The sequence below is a fragment of the Pantherophis guttatus genome, chromosome 6 (assembly GCF_059756535.1).
Source record: "Pantherophis guttatus breed Tessera chromosome 6, ASM5975653v1, whole genome shotgun sequence".
Classification (NCBI taxonomy): Eukaryota; Metazoa; Chordata; class Lepidosauria; order Squamata; family Colubridae; genus Pantherophis; species Pantherophis guttatus.
Genome location: NC_142068.1, coordinates 19,510,916 through 19,530,977, shown reverse-complemented (window position 1 = coordinate 19,530,977; position 20,062 = coordinate 19,510,916). Strand labels below are relative to the sequence as shown.

Sequence of the window (20,062 nt, the reverse complement as noted above, 5' to 3'; positions counted from 1 at the left end):
CCCCCCCCCCCCGAGTTGCTTTGTTGAATGATTATTCATATTTGCTAGCACTAATATTTTTCCCTCTTTTGCCCGTAGTCTATCTTCTCATTTCATGCTCAGATTTCCAACACGTAGTACAAATTGTGTTGTACAGAGTACCACTGCCAATTTACCAAATGTCTTTCATCAAACATCATGCAAAAGGAGAAAAAAAATCTCAGAGGCAAGTCAAGATACATTTACTTGTCAAGAGACAAATGGGAAAGCAGAGGGAAGCAGTGAGGACTCAAAACTCTGTGGTTTGATTCATAATTACTCAGCTGCTAAAACATTCTCCAGAGGTGGAAGTGGACAAGGCATTTGTCAATATGAAGCATTTTGACGGGTACTGATCGTAGGGCCAATGATGATGGTAGGTCAGGATAGAAGGTAATGCCATCCTAACAGAGCATGCTCATTCTTGGCCCACAGAGTTTTCCATTATCATAGCATTTTTCACCCATTCCTATTTTTCCTTCCAGAATCAATTGCAGTTATGTTTCCCACTGCATTTAAACCCTTCTAATTGTTAGTGAGATAACAATTTGTACCAATGACTTACAAACTAATCCTTGACTTACAACCATTTGTATAGTGACTATTTGAAGTTACAACAGCACTGAAAAAGGTACTTATGACCAATCTTTGCAGTTATAACTTTGCAGCATCCCCATGGTCACAAGATCAAAATTCAGGTGTTTCCAAAACCAGCATGTATTTGTGATGATTAAAGCATCAGAGGTCATGTAAAACCCATTTGTGACTTCCCAGTTTGCTTCCAAGCAAAATCAGTGGGTGAAGTCAAATTCACTTATTGATCGTGTGATTCATTGAACAACTGGGCCAAGAACTGTGGTCACAAAATCAGCTTAGCAATAGAAATTCTGATCTCAATTATGGTTGTAAGAGGAGGAATACCTGTATGTTTAGGCCTAGGCAGATATTCTTTCTTCCTACAGATTCCAGTAACAATAGTTTAACTCATTCTCTTCCTGTAATGGTTTAATTCACCAATTATTATAGTGGATTTATGAAGTTATAAACTTGGTTCTGATCTATCCAATGGCATGTATGCCATTTTTTGTTAACACAAATTAGTGCAGATTTAATTATTTCTCCGCTTCCATGGGTCAACAGAAACTTAACTTGCAGTGACTGCTCTGATCCTAACATCCCTTTACTCGGGTTCTAATAGACATTATATAGCCATACCCAACTCTCCCATTTTCTGTTTCTTTATGAATTTCAATACTGATCTGTTGCATTAGTTGAAATTCACAAAGCAATTCATATGGAAAGTAAAAAAAAAAAAAAAGCAAACATGCAGCTCAAAATAAAACAGCCGACTAAGTTAAAATATATAATATCTAACAAACAATCCAGCCAGTTATAGCATTCTAATAGCATTCCAGCAATCTGGGCATAGAAAAGATGTTATAAAAAGTGGAGGCCTCCATTGATGGTAAAAAAGAAAAAATGAAATAGTATTATAGAAGGTAGTATTAGTGGCACAATGGAGAGAGCTAACATACTCTTCCAAGTTCTCATCTTTTACTTCTATAGGAAGAATATAAGAGCCTCATAAGAGCCTCGGTGGTGCAGCAGACTAAAGTGCTGTTAAGTGCTAGCACTTAGCTGCCAGCTGCCTGCAATTAGTGCAGGTTTGAATCTCACCAGGCTCAAGGTTGACTCAGCCTTCCATCCTTTCGAGGTAGGTAAATTGAGGACCCAGATTGTGGGGGCAATAAGCCAACTTTGTATAGAACAACACCGCTTAGGGGAGGCCGAAAGCCCTAATAAGCAGGTATATACAAAAAAGTATGCAGGCTATTGTTATAATGCATTGTAAGCCGCCCTGAGTCTACGGAGAAGAGCAGCATATAAATTGGACTAATAAATAAATAAAATATGAAATAGATGTACTTTATAAATCTAAGGGCAGAGGGAGATAACCATAGTAAGTGGCATTCTTTAAGGTTCATATGAAGTTTAAATAAGTGGTTTAGCCATGGTAATTTTATGAAATTTTATTATATGGTTCAGAAATGTCTGATATGATGTCAGAAATAATGGCAGTGAAACAGGAAACTAAGATAGAAACACACAACCTCAGGCTACCTGTTCAACATTTCATCAACATGAATAAAACAAATTAGCTTTCTGCCTTAGTTGTGGAGAATCACCTCACATCAGGATGCCAGAGTAAGGAGTATTTGATGTTCAATAAGAAAATAAAAGTTAATATGGGCTTCTATTTTTAGTAGAAACCCCATATTTTTCCTAATTTTCCCATTTCTTTAAGTAGCTCCATGAGAATGAGATATTTTACTTTTGAATTAATCCACCTTGGAATAAGATAAAAATGAATGAAAGGACTGAAAGGAACATAGAAAGATGCTAATATGGAGCTGCTGGATCACTAATCTAGTGACGTCCATCTTATCAATATCAATTGATTCCAGGATAACAGGCAAGGATTTTCCCATCTCTATCTATAGAGTAGAACTTGATTGTTTCTCTCCCTTCCCTACTGCCCAACTGAGAGCCTTTGTACCAATTTGTATTCTCTTGTGTTATTGCTGAGAATCACTAGAGCAGGATGAAAGCTATCTGGGCAGCCTTTCTTTAATCTCCTCTAGACTTGGTAGAGTAGCTCTTTGCCTCACTTCAGGTCAAAGGTCATAGTTTCCCCATTGGAACAGATGTTCTCAGACAAAGAAAATCAAAGGAAGGCTGTTGAGGCAGAACTCAAGTATAGAGGGCATATCAGCAATTGAAGGGAAGGAAACCTTACAAGATTGTCATCACTATAACAATGACAGCTCACAAAAACTCAGAACTGTTCAGAATGGGAATATCTCTATCCTTAGTTTCTAAAAACAGAAGTGCAGGCAGCTGAGCACTCCTTAAGAGGTATATATTTTGACCAGGATTTCTGCTCGGCATTTATCCAGTATTTGATCACTGGTTAACGTACTTTATCTTCGTTATTTCATCTAAGTACCAATTTAGTATTGTCTGTCAGCTATCAATATTCCACATAACCGATGGCAGTAATGGCTTCGCTATGTTTAAAGCGTACATAGTTAAGTCTTGAATTTGAGTCAGATTATAAATGTTGCTTCAGTGTGAAAAAAAGATTATGGCACTTCATTTTCATTTTGAAAGAGTTTAGGCTATTGGAGCAGAGAATAGAATAAACAGAATCTTTATTATGGTCACTGACTAGAATTCTAGAAATAAACAAATAAACAAACAGTTTTTATTTCAAATAAAATAAGACAACATAAAACTGTAGATAGGGTTACTGGTTGATCAAACCATGTCAAGTTTCACAGAGGCTGTTACAAAATTTAGCCACTTCAAGAAAGCAAGAAGTTTTATCTGATAAAAATAACCATACATGGAATAAATCAGAATTCGTTGGTATTTCATCAGATAGATGAAGCAAGATTCCAGTTCCTTGTCACAGGTAAAGAATGACAGGATATGAGTGATTGATTCAACAGAAAGTTTTCCAAAAGCCACTGTCTTGACTTATAATAATTTGTTTTACAATTTGCAATCAAGAAAAGCTGATAGGTAGACATTTAAATGTGCTAATGTTTGGCCTCTTTAAAGCTTAGGGACAGATATTTAAATAGAAAATAGATGTAATTTTTAGCTGGGCAGGATTGGTGTGCCCCTTAGTCAATGAGTCCTAATCTGCAGGAAATAGTAATCATGTAAGAAGATGATTTATTTGATATTTATTTATTATACAACACATTAAATTGTAGATCAGACCTCTAGTATTTGCAATTGAATTCTCTCTCTCTCTCTCTCTCTCTGTCTCTCTCCCTCTCCCTCTCCCTCTCCTTCTCTCTCTCTCTCTCTCTCTCTCTCTTTATCTCATCTCATCTCATCTCATCTCATGGAAAGATTATTGTCCATCCACTGATTAATGGTAGCTCTTTAGGAATTTTGGCAAGAATTCTTTCCTGTTCAATTCTTTGTTCTCTTATTCTTGGAATGTGAATTTATATATTTAGAAGATGTGTAATTGGAACTTTTTAGTTTGGAAAAGTGCCTAACAGAGATGTATAAATCTTTCGATACTGTGGTGACATTTCAGGTTTCAGATATTCTCTGTATCACCTTTGAAACATTTTTCAAAGGCCATGCAGAAAAAAAAAAACAGAAATAAAGAAAACTGCTTTTCTTCACTTTTAAACCAGCATTGTTGTTGTTGTTTTAAAAAAATATCCAATAATATATCTCTGGGGATCAACAACAACCCTTGTACTTTCACAAAATGCGGGAAATTATGTCTATAAATAGATATATAGACTGAGAAGTTAGAACGAACTTTCATATTTAGTAATAGTCTACCTACAATTATCAGGACATGGAACAAGCTACAAGCTGCATTTCTTAAGCAGCACTTGCAAAGCTACTGTTGCATTTCTACCAAAAAATAATCTAAATAAATCTCTATTGTTTCAATAAACCCCAAAAGACTCCCAAACTTTTGTGGACTTGAGATAGTTTTAAGAAGCAAGAAAAATATAAGAAATAATTTAGAGTTACAGAGCAAAGAAAACAGGCTAAAGGACTAATATCTGTAGTTGTCCTCTTTATCTCATGTATATCTCCGACATGAGTAATTGCAACAGAGGATCCAAAATATCAAGAAACAAGATTCACCCCACTACATGCTTCTGAAATTATAGGAAATTCAGAGAAAATAATGGCATTTTATCTAGGATTTTATCTTATGAATGATATATGATGGGAAAAAGGTGGCAGGAAAGATTTTAATCCCCCCTCCCAATATTATGAAGCTATCTCTACTCCTAATCTGTATTTAGTGATTTTTTTTAAAAAAAGTATACATTATGCAACATTATAATTTTGATTAACCAAATAAAGAGTTGATTGTATCTGCACCCAAATGTTTAGAAAAGGAAGTGCTCTGCATTTCTATTTCCCTTTTAATCCCTAAGAGACCATAAATAGCTGGGTGACGCAAATCTATATGGATTCTCATTCACTCCCACTACTGAGCACCCAAAAAAAGCAGACATTGCTGTAATTAAAGGTAGGAAACTTGTTTATATTTATTTGGCTCTCAGAAATCAGGTTGGATACTATCAACATTGTATCCAACATTCATATTAGAATTTATTTAAAAGGCATAGAAACCCCCCGATGGACATCAAGGGCAAATAGCTTGTGAAATACAAAAATAATTTAACACTGTTTTGCAAGCTATGGTTCACACTGTATGATCCTAAGATTTTATTTATGCTAAGGCATGCTTGTGTCACAAAAAGGTTGAGCTTCCTAATTCATGAGAAAGGAAAACCTCTTCTTTGTCCAAGAAATGAAGAAGAATTATATGGTAAATGAAGATGTGTTTATTCATGCAAATGGGACCTGACACAAGAGATTCAGTTGGCATTTTGTTTATATTTTATTTTAAATTTCAAACCTGTAAATGCAGAGAACATCTGATTGCCAATTAAGGCGTAAGGTGGCTAGCAGGGTTACAATGGTGCTTTATAAAATGTTTTCACTGTGTTTGTCAAATAGCAGTTTTATTTGAAATGTTTTTTCCTCCCCTGCAATAGAGTATTTGACTGTATGATTTCCTATCTAACGTGAGAGCCTCTGATGTTATAATGTGGTAGCACATATAATCAAGGAGAAAAGCAATCTAAAACTAAGGAGAAATTTGAGTGCAATCGACCAATGGAATAGCTTGCCTTTTGAAGCTGTGGGTGCTCCATCATTGGAGGCTTTCAAAAACAGACTAGATGATCTGAAATGGAATAGGGTCTCCTGCTTGAGCAGGGGGTTGGACTAGAAGACCTCCAAGGTCCCTTCAAAATCTGGCAAATTTTGAATTTGGAAAATTTTATAAAACTTTTTATGACAAATATTATCATAATACAAAATGTCATAAAACATTTCCTGTGATGACTTTGACTGTTTACCAATTTTTTTCAGTGAAGGCAGTACATTAGAAGCTCTGTCAATGTTGAAGTCTTTGAGAAATCTAGTAAGAAAATTTTGCTAGAAGTCATGTTAGGTTGATTGTAACCAACCATCAATGGAAGTTTTCTTTTTATTTAATCTTAATACAGAACATAATATCATGTATAACTAAGCAAAGGGCTTTGGATAGTTTTGTAGCTCAACAAATCTATCTGGAAAAAAATCTATAATAGAAAAATCTATTTCATGTACAGTATTTTGTAGTAAATGTCCTTTTATTAGAATTTACAATTAATTAAAGATTGAGTAATTTGATGAAAATTAAAACAAATCTCTGCTATTATTTAAGAGAGTTAAAATCATTAATGAGGACATTGCATGGAGCAGATTATTACTTGTGTTGTATTGTCTAATGCAATTTTGTTTACAGTATTTAAATTGAATAAATAAATAACAAACTTACCCAAGTTCTTTGATCAGGCATTTGGAACTGGGAGCAAAATTGAAACAGAAACAACAGATTATTCCTGCACTTGGATTCATTATTGCATTTAATGCATTGTTCATGCCACAGTAAATATGACTTTCAGGTGTTAAAATTCTTTGTTTTTTCTACAGGGACTAACATGGTCACCCTTCTAGCAAAGGTCACTTACAATCTGCAGAGAAATTAGCTGTCATGCATCAGCAATAACCATGATGAGGATTCTCTAAAGCAGATGATAGAAATTTGGTTCACAAAAAGAGGATAACTGGGTGAAAGAGGAAGCTATAACAAAAATGACCACAAGTAAAATCTACTTGTGATTTGAAATCTAAAGCTCATGCTTTTCTTTTAAACTCTGTTCTTTTAAACTCTAACCTCTCTGTTCAAATAATTTTCTTTTTTATATATTTTTAATAAAAGTTTTAGCTGTAACAGTAAAAGATATTACAAATTAAGCTAACTGTTTAGTTCTAACAATTACATGGTATAAACATTGGCGCAATGGGGCGATTGTTTAGCAAAAGAATCCACCTTTACATCTGTGAATGTGCATTATTAAATAGATCTTAATATATCTATGTATATTATCATACTATCCAAACACTGACCCTCCCTCCAGACAAATTGTTTCCTGAAATGAAAAATAAGATGTTATCTGCTCCCACCATGCAGTCAACATTCCAATTAGCTTAGAAGACCCAGGATAAACCAAGTGTAGTAATAGTTTTGTCTTCCGTTTCTTTTGCTGAATACCACAGCAAAAGAAATGCTACTTGAAGCCAATGCTAATAGTAGAGATGATTAAAATAAACAGTGGGAGAAATTCTCTCTTTTCAACCAGCAATAATCTCAATGTACTCACACTATACTCTACCAGGAGAAGATAGACAGAGGCAATCAATTTGACAATTATTATAAGAATGGATAATGGAATGGTGTATTTTCTTCCATGCTTTCTGTTTGTTCCCCTTCTCCCAAATAGTCATCCAATTAGAGTGAACTGATCACAATTTTTGGTTTCTCTGGGGTTTTTTTCCCCACTGATAAACAAACTAGCAAATCCAGATTTGTATTAAAGACTTATTTTCTGACATATTCTGATTTATTTTCACCTCAATCCCAATTCAACCCATCAGCTGCTTGTGACAATTCCCTAACTTTGCAAATGTTTTATTTGCATCCTGTATTTTATTCTGCAAGTGCTAAACAATGTAAGGCGGCTTTATAGAATGTGAGTTGAAAAGAGGTAAAGCAGAAGAGCAGATATATAAAAAGCTCCAAGTGCTTATGCAGAAAAAGAATGCAGACAAATGGATACCAAAAATATCAGGAATTAGGACCAGGAACAAGCCTGAAAACTTAATACAGTATAATAAGTCATTTACAGAGGAAGTTATTTTATTACCATTTGATTAGCTTCTCATGTTGTGGGGTAACTTTTTCCCAGAACAGTGAGGAATCACATGTATGTTTTATAATGTGGTAAGAGAGACTGTGAATGCTTTAAAATGATTTTTTTCACAGTTGCTATTGTGCATAAAATAATCCTAATGGGAAAAGAAAAGGTCCAAAACAATTTGGTTAAGAGATGAGGCTCCAGGTCAAAACACTTCAAGGAGATGACACACCCTGTCTCTAATGCAAAATCAAATACAATGCATCATGGCTTACTGCGATCAAAGAATCCATTCTTACATTTAATTGTCACACTTAAAATGTTTATCTTACTGCATTACCCATTTGTCAAAAGTATGATTGTAGAAGCAACAGTTTTTGTATACAATATTTTTCTACAAACAGTAAAAAATGGGTCTTTGATTGGCAACTATAGAAATGAGAGGAAAGAGAAATACCTATAAAGAATCCTTCATTTTATCTATATGCTACCTTTCTCAAAGCATTGGTTACTGAACATTTCAAATTCATTTAATTCAATGGTTATTTCTGTCTTGGTTACCTTAGGCCAGAATTCTGGAAGAAAGTATGAATTTTTCTTTAATCATCTACCCATTACTAAGTTTGGGTACCCATTACTAAGCCATTATCTACTTACAGCCAATAAGTGTGAAAGGAAATTTGAGTATCAAGCTGTACAACTTTTCATAATATTAAATGGTATAACTTGCTGAAGTCTACCGTTGATGGAAACCTGACCCAGTTCAGTCTGATAACTATGGCTCTGATTTTAAATCTTAAAAAATCTAATTCTTTTGCTAGGCTGCTACATTAATGCAGTCCAGAAGTAGCGATATCAACCTAATCAGACAAAAAGATGCAAATTTACAGCAATACAAGATTGTATAAGATGCACAAGAACTTATAGATAAAAGCTAAATACAGTACTGTTTTTTAAAATACAGGACACAGAAGCAGAATAGCAGATCATGGTTTATGTCTAAATTGATGTATCTGCTTATGACAAAGCTGCCTTCCAATTTTTATTCCTTAGAAAGTGCAACAACATCAAATACAGAATTGATTCACTATTCCAGGATCTGAGACTTGATCTAACTTTGCAAAATCATAGGAGGTGCAAACATAACATGGTATAGATTCTAACTTTAAAGACTTTGAGAAACAAGGACGATTATAGAAGCATTTAAAGGTTGGCTAATGCCTAATGTGGTTTTGAATTTTTTTTCTTATAATTTTTTTAAGTCCAACAAAATACATATTTGGGTTCAGTCTAAATGACGGTGTTTTAGAGAGAACAGCTGCTATTTAGCCATATCATGACACCAAGTATACGCAGGCATTTGACAGTTGTCTAAATTATGTTTGTTGTAATCTTCCTGCAAAAACATCATGAAGATTAAAACAATGCTACATGAAAGGGTTTTGTTTGTCTCGAGTCATTAAAAATTGCCTTTTAGGAAATCTGACCTTGAGTAAAATTCCAGTTGTTCCTGTGCACCTGCGCCTGTGAATCAACATGTTTGTTTACAATCTTAATACTTTAATTATATTATAAAAAATACTTACTTGTGGATGAAATAAAAACCCTGGAGATGGTCTCAAATACTTTTCCTTTAAAGCTTCAAGTGGATCAGTTAACTTTCTTTTCTCTACTCTGCAAACATTAAAATGAAAATGATCTTGTCATGATTCAATCAAGATGGATAAATATTGGATGACAGACCAGATTTTTTAGTGCCGCAGATGAAAGATAAAGAGGAATAATTTTTTGTCAACACAAGTTTATTGCAGGCAGTTCTTGACTTAGGACCACAATAGAGCCCAAAATTTCTGTTGCTAAGCAAGGCAGTTGTTAAATGAGTTTTGCCCCATTTTTGACCTTTTTTGCCAAGCTGTTAAGCAAATCACTACAGTTAAGTGAATCATGAGATCTTTAAACAAATCCAGTTCCGCCCATTGACTTTGCTTGCTGGAAGCCAGCTGGGAAGGCTATAAATAGTGATCACATGACCCCAGGACAGTGCAACTGTCATAAATACATGCCTGTTGCCAAGTGCCCAAATTTTGATCATGTGACCATGAGAATGCTGAAATTGTCACAGTGTGAAACCAGTCATAAGTCTCTTTTTTTAAAATGCTGTTGTAACTTTGAATGGTCACTAAATGGTTGATTGTAAGTCAAGGACTACCTATATAACAAATAAATGGATAGTGAGCACCCAGGCTCTCCACACATGTGAAGGGCACCAGGTTGGAGAAGGCTGCTCTGATTTACAGTGAAATTTTGACACCAGCAATTTTATATATACATATAAGAAATTGGAACTGAGCATAATTTAAAGATGGCCATTATATTATCAAATTATAGAGCTTAGCAGGATACTTTTTTATGAAATAACCTTCATAACTGAAACCAAAGGAAAACTAGATTAATCCCTTATTTTTATCATCATCATCACACCCAATTCTGAGATACTCAAGGAGTATTCTGAATATATCCCACTCAATTGAATAAAGAGTAAACTACCAGTCACATTGTTTTCCTCCAAACAAAATAATTAATTCACCACACAGTTCTTCCAAGCTTTGCTAATCATTTACAGAATACAGAATGAAGAAAAAATTAATGCCAGATTTTGATTACAGTTAAACGATTAAACAATAAACACCACTGTAACCAACACCTACAAGTGCTATGTTACGGAAATAAAGGGACTGATGGAAGGAACATAACTAATTTCACTGGCATGCTATTTAGAAATTAGGTCTGAATTCCCTAAATAAATATCTAAAGATTTGAAAGCAACAAGCTGAGAGACTGTATCCTTATTCATAATTTCAGGTTAAAGTGAAGGAAGATAGATAGATAGATAGATAGATAGATAGATAGATAGATAGATAGATAGACAGACAGACAGACAGACAGACAGACAGACAGAAAGAAAGAAAGAAAGAAAGAAACCGACAGACAGACAGACAGACAGACAGACAGACAGACAGATGATGGATGGATGGATGGATGGATGGAGAAATTAAACCATTCCAACAAATCATGCAGTAGACAACCTTCTCTGATTTTTAAGGATATAATTAAAAGTGTCATTGCACTAAGGTCAACATGAAGACCTCTCAAACTGTAATTCTTTGCATTAGAAATCAGCTTCTTCATCTGCTGCTTCCTTTGGGTTATGAAGGAAGAACAGATAGTGTTGCCTGCTTATTTACTGAGGACCATCAAGCAAGTGAAACCAGGTTGAAGAAAAGATGAGGAGCAGGAGTGGGTAAGAAGTCTGTTGCACTGAAAAACACTGATCGTAATTTGCAGAGGGGCCTTCCAGATATACAGTAGAGCTAATATTGAATAGTTTACATCCTTTGCTTTGCTTCTTATAGTATGCTAGGATGGGCCAAATGTCTATGGAGATTCTCAGTCATCCATTTTGAGACAATTAGGATGTGCCAGCACATTATTTGGAAACTAGCTAATATCTTTCAGATTTATTTTTATTTCCTCCTCTCTAGATCTCTGTTTTTCCTGTTTTGTTCATTAATATATATATATATGCAAATACATGTAAATTTTTCATGAGTAGATCTCCATTTTTGAAATGGGATACATCCAGCTTGATTTATTATTTATAAGATAGGAAGTATATCTATTCAGCCTTTGCAATGGCAAACCTGGAAGGACAAAATTCATTTTCTTGTATGAAAAAAAAAACATGGAAAAAATGAAAACATTTAAATTCTACATTGGAAACCACAAAAAAAACTCTAAACCAGGGGTGAAATTCAGCAGATTCTGACAGGTTCTGGGGAACCGGTAGCAGAAATTTTGAATAGGTTGGAGAACAGGCAAATACCACCTCTGGCTGGCCCCTGAGTGGGGTGGGAATGGAGATTTTGCAATATCCTTCCCCTGGAGTGGGGTGGGAATGGAGATTTTGCAGTATCCTTCCCCTGCCATGTCCACCAAGCCATGCCCACAGAACTGGTAGGGAAAGATTTTGAATTTCACCCCTGCTCTAAACTGTGATATCAGTTGAATCTTTCTGGAAGTGCTTGGGGAATTTTTCCCACTGTCTGTGCTTCTTATGCTTAGGGAGAGTAACTCCCAGAATTGCTAGCCATTATGGGCAGAAGGAATTCTGACAGTTGTAGTCCCAAATCATCTAGGTAGCATAATGTTGGTGAATGATGTCCAGTGAGATGGATGGATGGATAGATGGGAGGGAGGGAAGGAGGGACAGCAAGACAGAGAAAGGGAGAATAAAGAGAAATAGATGATGTGATTATATCCTAAACAGTTGAATAAATGAAAAGTTCAAAATTTTAAAAAAGTGACCCGCAAGGTCTATGCATATTATTGAAATACAGTCAGCACTATATAAATTGACCCAGTTTATAAGTAAAATCCCTTTGTTAACAATTTTAAAAGGAAATCAGAGGAAAATCCATATGTAAATAATCAGCCATTCTGTTTAGGAGATTCTGCATTCCCTTATATATTCTTGGAGTTCAAACTGATTTTAGCACAATAAACAATATTACTATGAAATTTCATTAGAATTGTCATGCAGATTCTTCTGACATCAGCTGTATATTCTGCATAGCAGATGGGGACAAATACTTTCCAATAACTACAAACAAATAAAGACAGAATTTTACCCTTGGTTTCCACGTTGGGTTGCTATGGTACAATGTGTTTTGAGTTCTTGGGTGAAACGCCTTTGATTGCAGTGAAGGTTGACATTTCTAGTTTGCAAACAAAAGCAGAATTTGACTGCCAATTTTTAAACACATTCTTTTTCCGAAAATTATTTTTTTTAAAAAAAAAACATTAACTTGTACTAAGGTAAGAAATATCTAAGATTCATTTCAATTAGCAACTATTTCCTCAATTTTATGATAATTAAATGACTTGAGGACCCCCGGCCATTTTGACAATGTGAGACTTCAGAAACCAAACAATCCTTACAAGTGGATTACCTGTAAATGGGATCCATAAAGAAAGGCGTAGGTCTTGCATGTTGTAAGGAAATATCAGAGGATTTCCTTGATTCGAGATCCTGATCTCCCTTCTTTCCCCCAAAAATGTGGTTCTTCCGAGGCTCGGTCTGTTTTGTGCCAGAGGCTCGACTTCTGGTGCCCATGCTCAAGTCTAGAGGTTGGTCCTGGCTGGCCACTGATGAAACTGATGTTTTTGAAGTTACAGGAGTAAGTGGTTTCTCTTCCTTACGTTTAGTGGTAAGGTCAAAGGGAGACTCGGAAGTTCCCTTCAAAGTCTTCTTCCCTTCTCCTGGAGATTGGGGTTCCATTTTCAAAGGTAACGATCTCAAGTCTCTATCAGGAAATGGATACATTGACTGAGAGAATGCTGGAAAAAATGGGAGGGGAAACATGGAAGGGTAAGGTAAGGCTCCGACTTTTTTGTCCTGCAGCCCCACAAGTCCTGTCGAACCAAAGTATTTTTCAGCAATAGAGGCAATGGCTTTTATAGAATCATTCACAGCTCCTGACACCGCAGTTTGTTCCTCTAAAGATGGTGAGAAGGTGGAATGATTGCTGTATTCTTTCTTATTATTTACGGAAGCCAAATTCTGCAGAGAGTTTACTTTGTCTTTGAACAGTTTACCATTTTCTTTACATTTCTCTTTATCGCTTTCAAGGTCACTTTCGAGATCAGAGCCAGAGGTGGTCTCCAGGTCACTCCCACTGGGGGTACTGACATCATCAAGGTCACTACTCTCTGACTGGTCACTGATCTTTTCATGTGGCCTCTCTTCAGAAGACCTCTCTGGTTGAAGCTCCAGTGGCTTATTTTCACTTAGGTTAGATGGGTGCTTATTTAGTGCCTTCAGAATCTCCTGGGTAGCTGGCAATGCCTGAGGATGTGTCATGAGGGGACTTTGATTTTTGATTGTTTGATCTGTGCTTGGAAGTCCTTTAACAGGAGAACTAGCAGGTATCAAAGGTGGCCTGTGATACAAGCCTGAAGGAAACAGGCCAGGGAAGCTAAAAGAAAATCCAGGAGCTGTTGGAAAGGTAAGACCAGCAGGATGTCTATTGGCGCCAAAATAGTCAGAAAGGCCTGGATTTGCATGAGTCATATTAACCATGGAAGATTTATCCATAGCTGGGGTTCCAGGAAGTGATATGCCTTGGCCAAAAAATCCTCCTGCAGCAAAATGGTTCTTGCCCTCACAAAACCTCCTGTGCTTATTTAAGGAAGATGTAGTGCTGAACATTTGTCCACAGTCTTTGCACTTGATTTGGGTTCTGCAATCAGCATGCATACGCTTATGACGGCAAAGGTTTGAAAACTGAGTATAGGATTTATGGCAGACCTCACCTGTGTGTAAACAACAACAACAACATATCTCAGGATTGATGGTAATTTTACTCTTCCCTTCACCCAGACATTTTTAATCCCATCCCTCTGCTTTTACCTCAGCATCTGAAAAAGTTTTATGCTTCCAGAGGTCACTAGAGCTCAATCCTACACTTGCTTATTCAGAACTAAGATCAATTATGGAATTTATTACCTACATGCAAGGACAGCTATTGCAGTATTTGGGCTGTAATTTTAGAGAGTTGTCTAAGTAAAAATTCCACTAAGCTCAAGGTATGAATAAACATAACATAAGATTGTGCTATTAGTAAATACTCGGTAGATGAATCTAAGAGCAGAAAACTAGTCCCAAACTCCCCAAAAAAACAGAGAATATGGTTAGGGTAAATACAGTGAAAAGCATAATAAAACATCAACTCCAATAAAGAAATTGTATTCACAGCTATTGGTTTGCAGAAAAATCTCTGCATACTGTAACCTGGTGCAATCTGGTTATGGCATCTTTTTATATATATTGTAACATATTGTTTACAGTATGACTGAACAAAATGTTTGTAAATTCACAAGTACATTGAGCTTTGCATGATCACCAATGCCTTAAAATATGTTACTATTATATAGAACAGGTTTTGAACAAGACATAGTTGCAGAACAAGATTTTATTTTTATCCATGCTTGCAGATTGCATGAATGGCTCTCTTATTTAATCCATTAATCTGCATATGCAATGAAGCTGTTTTTTACCCACGATGCATAGTTCTATTATTTGCCCCATTCATTTGCATATGTAATGAATCTGATTTTTACCCATGAAAATAGGCATCGGACTGTCATCCTCCCACAAGAATATACAATTCTTATACCACTGCTTTAGTTATCCAATATAAGCACTATCCTACATGATTGAGAAATATATATTAATGCACATTATAACATTAGAAGATTTTCTGTGCTCATGTACCAAAGCTAATTTTTAGAACCCAGGAAATATGAATGGTTAGTAACCTTGAAACTTGGAGTTGACTTCAAAATCTATTTTAAACAATGCCAGCAAGATTTGCACAGAATATTGTAACATGGAATTACATTGTTCAGGGTGCTAGTGATTCCACTTCTCTCCTCTTGGCTTCTGTCCTTCCCCCAATACTTAACTAACCCTCTGTCACTACTCAGATTGCTCAGTCTCAATTGGACCTGTTCTTCTTTGTTTATATTTTATTCTGTGTATTGCACAGTGCCCTTCTGGTGCATGGATGGCAGCAGTGTGACCAAATGCAAACAAGGACAACATTTAGAAAGGCCTTTTCACCTCATCTAGCATTAAACCAACTACAATGTGGATCAGTAAAAAATTTTCAGGAATAAAGAAATGGGAGTTGTTACTCTTCAGCGTGTACGGATGAATAGCAATAGCATAAGACTTACATACTGCCCCACACTTTACAACATTCTCTCAGCAGTTTCCAATCTCAGCATATTTACACCAACAATCTGGGACTACATTTTAACTGATCTCAGAAGGATGGAATGCTGAATCAACCTTGAGCCCTATCAGGATTGAATTCCTGGCTGTGGGCAGAATTTGCCTGCAATACTGCATTCTAACCACCGCGCAACCAGGGCTCAAGCTAGAAAGCAAGGGAATTCAGTTTGCAATGTTATGCTTACTTACATAGAGCCTCAGTGGTGCAGTGGTTAGAGTGCAGTACTGCAGGCTACTTCTGCTGACTACCGGTTGCCTGCAATTTGGCAGTTCAAATCTCACCAGGCTCAAGGTTGACTCAGCCTTCCAGTCAGACTGACATAATTTACCCGAGGTGGGTAAAATGAAGACCCAAATTGTTGGGGGCAATATGCTGACTCTGTAAACCGCTTAGAGAGGGCTGTAAAGTGGTATATAAGTCTAAGTGCTATTGCTTCTATTACTACATAGGAGTAAGACTCACACTACTCAATGAGTGGTGCTTCTTAGGATTGTACTGTCACCATCTTGGCATCAGAAGCAGGGAGAATTATTTTCCTTTGATATTAAAAATCCAACAACTTCCAGCAAAGAAGAACTGGGCAGAGTAAATTTTTTAGCAAACTGCCTACATTAGAGGCTCTTGCCCTTCACACATCAAAGCCACATAACAATGCACATTGTGCATTCCAAGATGCTCTTAACAATTATTTTTGTGGTTTCAGTCAGACTGACATAATTTACAATGGCTCTATTTTAAGCCTGTAAAGGAAACTGAATTGAATGTATCTCATCCTGAACTCTTGGTTCCCATGAACTATAATCACGTCCTCTCACTTCCACTCACCACCGATGCAGATACTAACCTTCCTGCTCTTATAATGCTTACGCTTGAGAACCTGCCTGCTTGTTGTCTGTCTTAAATGTTTATCCGTAGAGCTATCTGTTCCCATCATAACAAGAAAGATATCTATTGTTTGAGAAACTCCTGATTCCACCTGTCTGGCTCAGATGGGCTGCCTTGGCAATCCACATCAGACAACAACCATGGCAACAATTGCACATTGGCTGCAGGCCAACAAAAACGTACAATTCAGGAAAAATGCTATTCCGATTTGTCAGCCAGTGTTCCTGTATTATATCTTTCATTCATGAGGAATGCTCTAATTAAAGAGTGCTTTCTTAAATCTTATTTGCATGAAGATTGCAAAAGGAGGAGAGATGTTTCTTTTACTCTGGGGGGGGAAAAAACCCCATCGTGGCAAAAGTTCTGGGATTTATCTTAAATTATATTTGTTGGACCAGTGAGTTTACATTGATTGCTTTGGAAACCTAGTGCCCAGTATACTTTACACAAATGGCCTTCCATTAGGAATAGTAACCTGAACTGTCAATTCAAGATTGCAATTGCTTTTTATGGCACTAATTCAGGCATATAAATAAAGACATTTGGCTAAAGGCACTTACACTATTGAAATTAGGTAGATCTCAGTCAGGGTTATTTGTGCACAGGATTCCCACTATATCCTGATTTCCTTACTTCTTACCTTTCTAATTTAAAGAGCCAGTGCTAATTTACATACAAAAAATCATTAACAGCATGTAAATATGTAATTGCCTTTATACCCAACAATGGGGGAATAAGCCTAGAACTAACTATAGCAATGTAACTTGTTCCAGTAAATAGTCCTAACAACTTCCACAGGAAGAGAAAATCAATTAGTAACACAAGTATTGCTACATTAATGGCCTTAAAGTCTGTTGCCCAATTAGCAGCTCACTGATGTGAGAGGAGAAGAATGGGGCCTCTTAGAGCTTCCATGAGTAATCTCCAATTGTTTCATATGAAGGAAGCCTCTGACAAATAATTGTTTTTCTAGTAGTGAAAGAAAAAGGATGGGAGAATTAGTATGCAACGCTACTTTGGTTGTTTGTCATTCCTATTTTTGTCATCTTGCATCTGAACTACTGCAATGTGCTCTGCGTGGGGCTGCCCTTGAAGACTATTCAGAAGCTGTAGATGAAATCCAGAATCCAGCAACAGAGGCAGTTATGGGCATGCCTTGGTAGGCTCATATAACAACTCTGCACTGGTTAGCAATAGTGCTTACTATCGTGTTTCCCCGAAAATAAGACCCTGTTTTATTTTATTTTTTTGAATCCTGAAATAAGTGCTTGGCCTTATTGCCATGCGCTCAAAAGCCCGATTGGGCTTATTATCAGGGGATGTCTTATTTTGGGGAAAACAGGGTATCTCCTAAAGCCCTTCATGGCATAGGGTCTTGTTATTTGTCTCTATAGTCATATAAAATCTGATACCGTTGGTCTATTAGTTAAATAATGCCATCTGAGGATATCCAGAAAATGTGGGGTTTTTGGTCATAATAATTGATTTCTGGAATGAATTCCCTACCCCCAAAGGTTCATATGATATGACCCCCACTTGGATATTATTTAGGTGAGTCATGAAGACTCAGCTCTTTTCTCAAGCCTTTGACTGTAGTGGATATCAAGTTCCTTCTGGGTTGTCTGACTTGTGAGTTGATGATTGTTTTCTCCAGCTGTATTTTGCATTATGCAACGGTTTCATTTTAAATTTCACACATTGTATACCGTTCAGAGTCATAATGGAATTGAGCAACTTATTTATTTTATTTATTTATTTATTTATTTTATTATATTTCTATACCGCCCTTCTCCTGAGGGACTCAGGGCGGTGTACAGCCAGGATAAAACATAGCATATAAAAGTTAAAAACATTTAAAAAAACAATTAAATAATTTTGGCCCAAATTTAAAACAACCCAATTAAAACTGAAATTCGATTAAAAAAAACTGAGAGGATGGGATCAAGCCAGCCCAGCTAGATGGAACAAGTGTGTCTTCAGGGCCCGACGAAAAGTCCGGAGGTCTGATATCGTGCGTATCTCAGGGGGCAGGTCATTCCAGAGGGCAGGTGCTGCCACAGAGAAGGCTCTCCCCCTGGGGGTCGCCAGCCGGCACTGCCTGGCCGGCGGCACCCTGAGGAGGCCCTCTCTGTGTGAGCGAACCAGTCGGTGGGAGGCTATTGGCGGCAGAAGGCGGTCTCGCAAATACCCCGGCCCTAAACCATGGAGCACTTTAAAGGTGGTCACCAACACCTTGAAGCGCACCCAGAAGACCACAGGAAGCCAGTGCAGCTCGCGCAGGAGTGGTGTTATATGTGAGCGCCCCGTCGCTCCCATAATCCCCCACGCGGCCGCATTCTGGACCAACTGCAGCCTCTGGGTGCACACCGAGGGGAGCCCCATGTAGAATTTATAAATAAAATAATAACATGCCTGCTGCCCAAGAGCACCTCATGGCTCACAGATATATGTTGTGTATCTGAGAAAGTCAGGTTTTTTTTTGTATGTTAAACAACAGGTACATTGGAATGGGGTGGGATATCAAAAAAGGGTAGGATGAAGAAATAGCTATATGAGCTCATTCTTACCCTACCTGGGTGCTCTCCTAAAATTCTCCACAATGCTTGTACAGATTAGAAAATTCTGGAAGTAGAAATCCACACGTCCGGAAAGTTGATTGCTTCTTTGTTTACTTTATATTTTATCAACTTCTTGTCTAACAATTGTTCTAACCCATTCTTTACTGCATTTACTGCCTATCATGAAATGAGAGAGCCTGATATATAATTTATTTATATCAATGAAAACAAAGACGGTAAGAAAGACTTAAAGCTCAGAACAAAGCCCAAAAAATGGTTTTAGGAAAAAGAGCTTGGGCGCCACAGATTGCCAACTTCTATAAAAGCATTAAGAATTTCTTAAAAGACTCAGACCATATGTCTTAGAAGTTTACAAAGTAATGGTAATTCTTTTTTCTTTATCCTACTCTAGTAACCAGACTCTTAAAAGAAAAAGAAAAAATATAAGATAAGATAAATCTAAACTCCCGCAAATCAAAAAAAGTTTTGAAGTGGTCATGAGAGCTATATAGGATGGAAATGTCTCAAAGATTTGGAAAAAAAAATAAGGATAAAATGATAGATGTAATCAATTATCTCCTTTTCCAGATTAGTGCATACATTCTAGTACATAAAGACCTTCTGCACTTCTATTTTTGCTCTTATAATTTTACTTTTTAACATGAATCATTCTGAGTTGTTATAATCCATTAATATCAATGGGATGTTCTGATTTACTTCCTATTCTGACAAAATCTGGATCCATTTAGTTATAAAGCATTACTTTTTAACCAAAACCATGAACTAATTCCTATATTCAATCTATAATTTTATATTCTCCCTGAATAAACTTCTCTATTCCTTCTGCGTGGCTTTAGTTTTAATTTCCAAGTCAGTTTAT

At 36.5% G+C, this 20,062-nt stretch overlaps 1 protein-coding gene across 10 annotated transcripts in view; it reads right to left on the bottom strand.

The window, feature by feature from the left end:
- The window catches only part of MECOM (MDS1 and EVI1 complex locus), a 526,634-nt gene that overhangs the window by 12,969 nt on the left and 493,603 nt on the right, over positions 1-20,062 (bottom strand). For 4 of the 10 annotated variants that reach the window (XM_034439027.3, XM_034439028.3, XM_087872089.1 and 1 more), the window contains 4 exons: positions 12,893-14,255; positions 12,572-12,658; positions 9,470-9,557; positions 6,464-6,490 (listed from right to left, as the gene is read on the bottom strand). In XM_034439027.3, coding sequence (XP_034294918.2) covers positions 6,464-6,490; positions 9,470-9,557; positions 12,572-12,658; positions 12,893-14,255 — 1,565 coding nt within the window. The remainder of the gene's footprint in view (positions 1-6,463; positions 6,491-9,469; positions 9,558-12,571; positions 12,659-12,892; positions 14,256-20,062) is intronic. The other 6 variants (XM_034439029.3, XM_034439030.3, XM_087872090.1 and 3 more) reach the window with 3 other exon arrangements.